At 37.6% G+C, this 6,610-nt stretch overlaps 1 protein-coding gene across 1 annotated transcript in view; it reads left to right on the top strand.

Annotated features, from left to right (window-relative positions):
* Positions 1-6,610, top strand: part of LOC111612823 — a 61,371-nt gene that overhangs the window by 9,019 nt on the left and 45,742 nt on the right. The window contains exon 2 of the mRNA XM_023354081.1: positions 463-610. Within this exon, the coding sequence (XP_023209849.1) occupies positions 463-610 (148 nt within the window). The remainder of the gene's footprint in view (positions 1-462; positions 611-6,610) is intronic.

Below are 6,610 nucleotides of genomic sequence, written 5' to 3'. Positions count from 1 at the left end.
ATTTCATCAATAGTAGTTTTAAATTTTGATTTAAATATTTATATTCTATACATGGAACGTATCTGTTCCATTTTCGTTTTTTAGACCTGATGATGGCCTGTTAATCAGGTTGAAAACGTTAGTTTTTCAAATATATTTCTCAGCAAAATATTAAGGTGTTTTAATTTCTGTGTTTACTTGCTGAGCACTTCTAATGTTAAAGTCACTTTACTTTTTCTGCTGCTTGGCGAAAGTAATATTTCCGCATTATGAACAAATACGATATTATTTTAAATGTACTATGCGAAATTTACAGACAAGAATTTGAGAAAATTAAATATATTTGTTAAGTCTTGAATTTAATAGAAAGTTGGGATTTTTATTATTTTCTAATCTTTGAATTAACAAGATTTTATTATAACACAAGATTTTTTTAAATATATAAATTTCTATAATATTTATGAAATTGTTATCTTTTTTCAGGGACACATTGTAAACACGAATATGAAAAATGTTACATATTACTTTCCAAAAGCTGTTGAAGCTGGTTATTTTGCTTTCACTTCCAAAATTGTTGAAGCTGCTGGACAAAGTATATTTATATTACAGATCGAACTATTAGGATGTAAATGTAAGTGAAATATCATTATAGTATATATTTGAGTATTTTTGCATTATTAGTATTGTACAGGTTGTTGAAATTAACGTGCTCACAGGCTGATTTGAGATAGTAAACTGCACAAAATAATTACGAGTGTGGAAATACATATATACAAATTTAAATATTTATGCACAAAAATTTATCTATATGGCAGGCAACATAGGAAAAGAAAAAGTCATTTTGTATAATCTGGTGAGAAAGAAAATAATTATTGCTGAAATATATGGCCTTTGTGATTGTACTTCACCAATTCTAGTCATAACTCAAAATTTTACTGCAATGTTGTAATCTTTTATAACTAGAAATTCTTAATAATTAATTTTGATGTGTAGACACTAATATTGTTGTTCGTTTAGTTGTGGCAACTCGACATTTGGGCAATCTGCCTAGGGAGAGATGCCTTCTGTGAAGTGTTTATAAGGGAAGCTGGCCCCTATTTAGGCGTTACAAAAGTGGAGAAAACCCGAAAAACTCCATGTGTCCAACCTGTCCAAGCGAGGCAACGAGTTGGCCCAACACCGAACTCTCAGTGTTCAGGGAACGAATGCCGCTTTGCCACTAGTGGCCATAGGCGTAAATAGTTCTTCTTAAGAAGCTTAATTTGGATTCAGCCAGATTTGGAATGGAGTGATTGGGATGGAAATTAGTGTGGTTTTTTACCCATTCGGATTATATCTCGGGACTCCAGACCAGTAAGGTGGTATTAGAACCACTTGGGCATCACGTTATCATCCAAATTAGATAACTGTTGAAATAGTTTTGTTTTGTCATTATTTTATACTGGGTGCATAGGAAAGCCCATTTAAGCGAAAAATTTTTGCGAACGGAAAGAGTTACAGCTATGCAAGTGAGATTTTATAGGAAAGTGACTATGTCCGACCTAGTGCAAACGACAGCAGCGCCTCTAGCGGCGAAATTTGGAAAATAATCAGTGAAAATCGAAAACGAAAACAGATAGAGCAAACTTTCTAATTAAAAAATTTTATATCATCAATTAATTAGTACAAAACGACATATGGTTCACATGGATAAAACAAATTGTTGCCTGTATACCCAAAAATGTCTGAAAGCGATGCACACCATTTGGTTTGAATGGAATAGCCATAAGTATGAAGAAATACGCATAATTTATTGCATAAAATACGTACTTATGTGAATACAGTTTGATAACATTACACAAAAAACAACGGAAATGCAAACTGTCACACAGTGATAAAAAGTTAGTGCCAAGTATGTTCAAAAAGTTTGCCATTGCTCACGATACACACGTGTATTTGTGAGAGTAATTCTGCATGCACATTTTTCAGCATGGATGATGTCATACTATTGCAAGCAACTGTAATACTACGACTTAGATGTAGTAATAGTAGTAGTAGTAGTAGCAGCAGCAGCAGCAGTAGTAGTAGTAGTAGTAGTATATTATATTTTATTAGTTGAAAGAAGGGGCTACCTCCTGGTTCCACTCAAAGGTACGACCAGGAGGTTGAAAAGATGGTGAAAGAAGAGGAAGAGAGAAGAAGGCAAGTGATGAAAAAGAGGGCAGGGTGATGATAGGATCATAGGGCACTGCATCGGTAGTTTATTAAATACAAAACAGAAAACATATGTACAAATTATATACGAGATTCACGTAACACAGATGACAACAAATACTGACTAATACAGTTTGAACAAATATAAATAGAGAAATTATAACGTATTTACAATAAATATGTAGATGGACCTGACCGGTGTGGACCAAACCACTCGTTTGGTCAAATACAAAAGGAAATCACGATTACATCACTACAAAATAAGTGAAATAATGCACTGCACTTGTGTGACGAAATTATGACAATATCAGGAATGGTTATGTACAGTACAGTACTGTACATAAGGAAAATGAAGACATAGATACAATGTATATTATATATGATACTTCCGGTTGAGATATTAAGACTATTCCAGAAGTGGTTAGTGACCGACAAGTTTTAGTACAACCTGTGTTACGGAAATAAGGGAAAAGATGGGGATGGGAAGTATGGGGTGGGGTGAGAATGGAAAGAGGATGAAAAAAAGGGTTTGGATACATGGGCGTCCAGCAACTGTGTTTTATAAGAAAATGTTCACTAGAAAAAACCATAACAATAACGAGAATGATACAGAGAAATACAGGTTGGGCGTGCTATGTTACAGATCGCAAATAGCAACTACATATGTACAGGTAATAACGTAAATACATTATGCAGATTAATATTGTTACAAGAAATTGCATGTTGCATGCTACTGACAAATTGCAGACAGTACAAATATAATAACAGATGACAAAAGTATGTACATTATGCCGATCAACAATAGTACAAAAGTTACATGTGGAGTGCTATGTGACAACAACTTAGCTGTAAATACCACAAACGTATTTACAGCTAACAATCGTATATACAGTATGCAGATTAATATTGGTACAAGTAGTTACATAATGAGTCTTGTTTGACAAATCGCAGATAGTACAAACATAAAAACAGATGACAAACATATGTACTGTACAGTACAATATGCACATTAACTGTGCATAAACTAGATACAGGGTGGGTGATAGATGCCAGATTACAGATAGCCCAAACAAATTAACAGGTTACAAACGTATTTACAGTTGACATTCCTAGGGTTACACTAAAAGCATAGCATAGACAGTGATTTTTATTAACGTGTGGTGTTAACATCATAGTTCAGTAGATTTGCGTAACTACGAGGGTACTGCCATTGACTAAGTATTTCTCATCTTCTCTGTAAGCACTGTAATTATCTGCAGAGCATTAAAGGCTCTTCAGATAATTATTCAGATGATTGTATATGTCTTTCTCATATATTAGGGCTTGTAAAGGACATGGGCAGTTATGGTTGTTACGAAGTGCAGCCTCAATGAGTCTAACTCTGTTGCTGTCGAAGAGTGGACAGTCAAACAATAGATGAAGGTAGTGTTGTTTGGTGTTCGTGTTGCACTTGCAGGTCTCGCTGTCCCGTAGCCAGAACACGTGGAGGTAAGCGTTGAAGTTTCCATGGCCAGTGAGAACTTGAGTCAGAGCAAAGTTGGGAACAGGATGCCTTCAACTCAGCCTGACAGAGATGTCTGGAATGAAGCCAGAGTGGGACAGCCTGTAGTGCAGTTTTTCTAGTCTTCTTGCCAAGTTTGCAAAACTTGGTTTTAGATCAATTTATGGATAGTGGAAGGCGGTATCTTACTGTAAGAACAAAGAAGGGACAAGACCGCAGCTCTTTTGGCTAGTGCGTCAGCTGCCTCGTTCCTCTCCATCCCAGAGTGGCCACGGACCCAGTTAAGCGTGATATAATGGTGGTGATTATTACTGATAAGCATTTTCTGAATGGTGGTAACATTGTAGCCATTGTTGTTGGTGTTGGAAATTGAGCGAAGAGCTGTAATGCTTTCTGTGTAAATGGCTATTTTTTTACGGGGGAAACAGTCTTCATTGATGTGGTGAAATGCCTTGGTGATGGCGAAGATCTCCACCTTGGGAATACAACAGTATTTACCGAGCTTGAAAGCAGACCGGTGAGTAATATTGCTTGCCTTGTACGCAATAAAAGATGTACCCATTTGATCCTTTTGCTTGGAACTGTCCAAGTAGACTTTTTAATCATGGTCATTTTTATCATGGTAAGTGAGTTCATGGAAAGAGTCATATCTATATAGGAGTTTGGAATTTTCTTCTTGATACCGTTGATAATGAGGTCTTGGTAGATTTTGTCAGGAAGGTTTACAAGGGTTTTGTGCTGAATTTTATCTTTCTAGTTAGAAAGGTCAATCCTGTTTCTGAGGTTCCAAGACCACATAGCTGCTCTAATTTTAAGGTAAAAGGGCAAAGTCCTTTTATGACCAGAAGGTTCAAGGCGGGCGCAGTACGATAGGTCCTGGCAATTTGCAATGCTTCAATTCTTTGAATATTGTTAAATTTTTTTATATTTGTTTGCTTGAAGGTGGTCTTTCCCCAGATAGGGGCTGCATAAAGTATAATGGGCTCTATGGCACCCAAATAAATATATTTGATAGCATTGTATCTGATCCCCCAGTTATTAGCTGCTATACTAATCAGTTTGTTGGAGACAACTGTTGCCTTTTTGCAAATGTTGTCGATGTGCTTCATATGAACCAGTGCAATTTTTCATCCAGGATTACCCCAAGATATATTAACTCTTTTATCCTAGAAATTCTTGTATTGTTGATTTTAATGATTGAGCTGTTTTGAAGGCTAGTGTTTTTTGGAAATATAATGTACTTAAACTTGTAATTTATAAGCAGTTAACTATCAGTTTTCCATCTGTAGATGTTGTCCATTATTATATTGCATAGGGGGCTAGATTGTCTGAGCTTTTGTCAGAAACAAGGGCCATTGTGTTGTCAGCATACCTGTGAGGCTCCAGAAGTCGGTCGAAATTCGTACAAGATAATATTTTAATTTCGTATGAAAAAAAAATTTTTAATTATAATAATATATTGTAAAAAGAAACAATCTAACGCAAGGTGAATGTATTATGTCCATATAAAGTCATATCTGTAGAAATTTCTGAGAAAAAACGAATTTCTCAGAAAGAAACAATAGGTGAATCTGAGTGCTTAGATCGAACATCTTCGATAGGAATCAAATTGTCAGTCGGGGGGACTCACCCCGCGATCTGGGCTCAGATCCCGTTACAATCTGTAACGAGGAGGGGAGACCAATTAGAGAATGGGGGCATTACATTACATTAAATTAAATTGAAAAAGGGGGAATCCTTCAGGCAACACTCAGAGGTACAACCTGGAGGTGGTAAAGAACGGAAGGAAGGAAGAGACATGGGAAGAGTAGGGGATGAGCGTGGGGCAGGGTAAAGTTGAGATCTCCAGGAGCCTGCATCGCATTTATTGAAGATAAACAGAATACAAAATGCAATAAACAGAGAAACAAACAATGCAATGGTGAACAGGTATGTACAAAGGAGCTGCGCGACGATGGTTTTATATACAATACAAGTAAACCGACAGATATTGATAACTGAAAATGGGCGTTGGCAGAACAGGAAAATACAGGTAGACGCAAGTACATTGAACAGTGGATTGGTCCGCGGACAATGAGACACAGTGACATAGACACGGGATTGCGGTAGCAAATACTGAGACAACACAGACTGCGAGAGGAAAGGATTTATTTTTTAACCAATCCAATGCAGAAGTAGACAGTTCAAGTGTACAGTGCAGGAGGACGTTGATTAAAAGTCCGAACGTGCAGGATCCTAGCAAAAGTACTTACTGTTGACTGCTGGTTGGGGTGAGAGCTGCTGTCGTCGATAGATAGTTCATAAGCTTGTGGTAAATATCTTTGTGATCAAGGAACGCATTGAGAGGGCAGGGCCAGTTGAAACCAGAGTAGAGAACGCTGCCCATAACAATGTCTCTGTTGTGGTTATAGAATGCACAATCGAAGAGGTAGTGGATGCTGTCTTGAATAGAGGTGCCGTCACAGTTGCAGATGTCCTCATCTTGGATACGGAAGCGTTTTAAATAGGCATTGAAGTTGCCATGACCAGTAATGAGCTGAGTCATGGCAAATGAGGGAGAAAAGTGCTTCCACTGTAAGCGGTTGGCGATGTTGGGAATAAACTTGTGCGTCAATCTACCAGTGTTGCCGTTGTCCCATTCATGTTGCCAATGTTGAAGAGCCAGTTCGTAGTTCCACTGCTTAATCTTGGAGGGTGGAATCTTTTCATAACTGGGAGGTAGAGAAGAGGCAGCAGCGGTTTTGGCGAGGCTGTCAGCGGCCTCATTGCCAGCAACCCCCGAGTGGCCACGGACCCACTTGAAATGCACATTGTGATTGTGGGTGTTCAACGACAGAAGGCTGTGGATGTGAAGGACATTATTCCCCCTATTCCTACTGCTGGTAATGGAGCGGATGGCAGTAATGCTGTCGGAAAAGATGGCAATAGTCATGTTAT

The sequence above is a fragment of the Centruroides sculpturatus genome, unplaced genomic scaffold (assembly GCF_000671375.1).
Source record: "Centruroides sculpturatus isolate CEXI.00-Female unplaced genomic scaffold, Cexi_2.0 scaffold1701, whole genome shotgun sequence".
Lineage (NCBI taxonomy): Eukaryota > Metazoa > Arthropoda > Arachnida > Scorpiones > Buthidae > Centruroides > Centruroides sculpturatus.
This window is presented reverse-complemented; position numbering and strand designations above follow the sequence as displayed.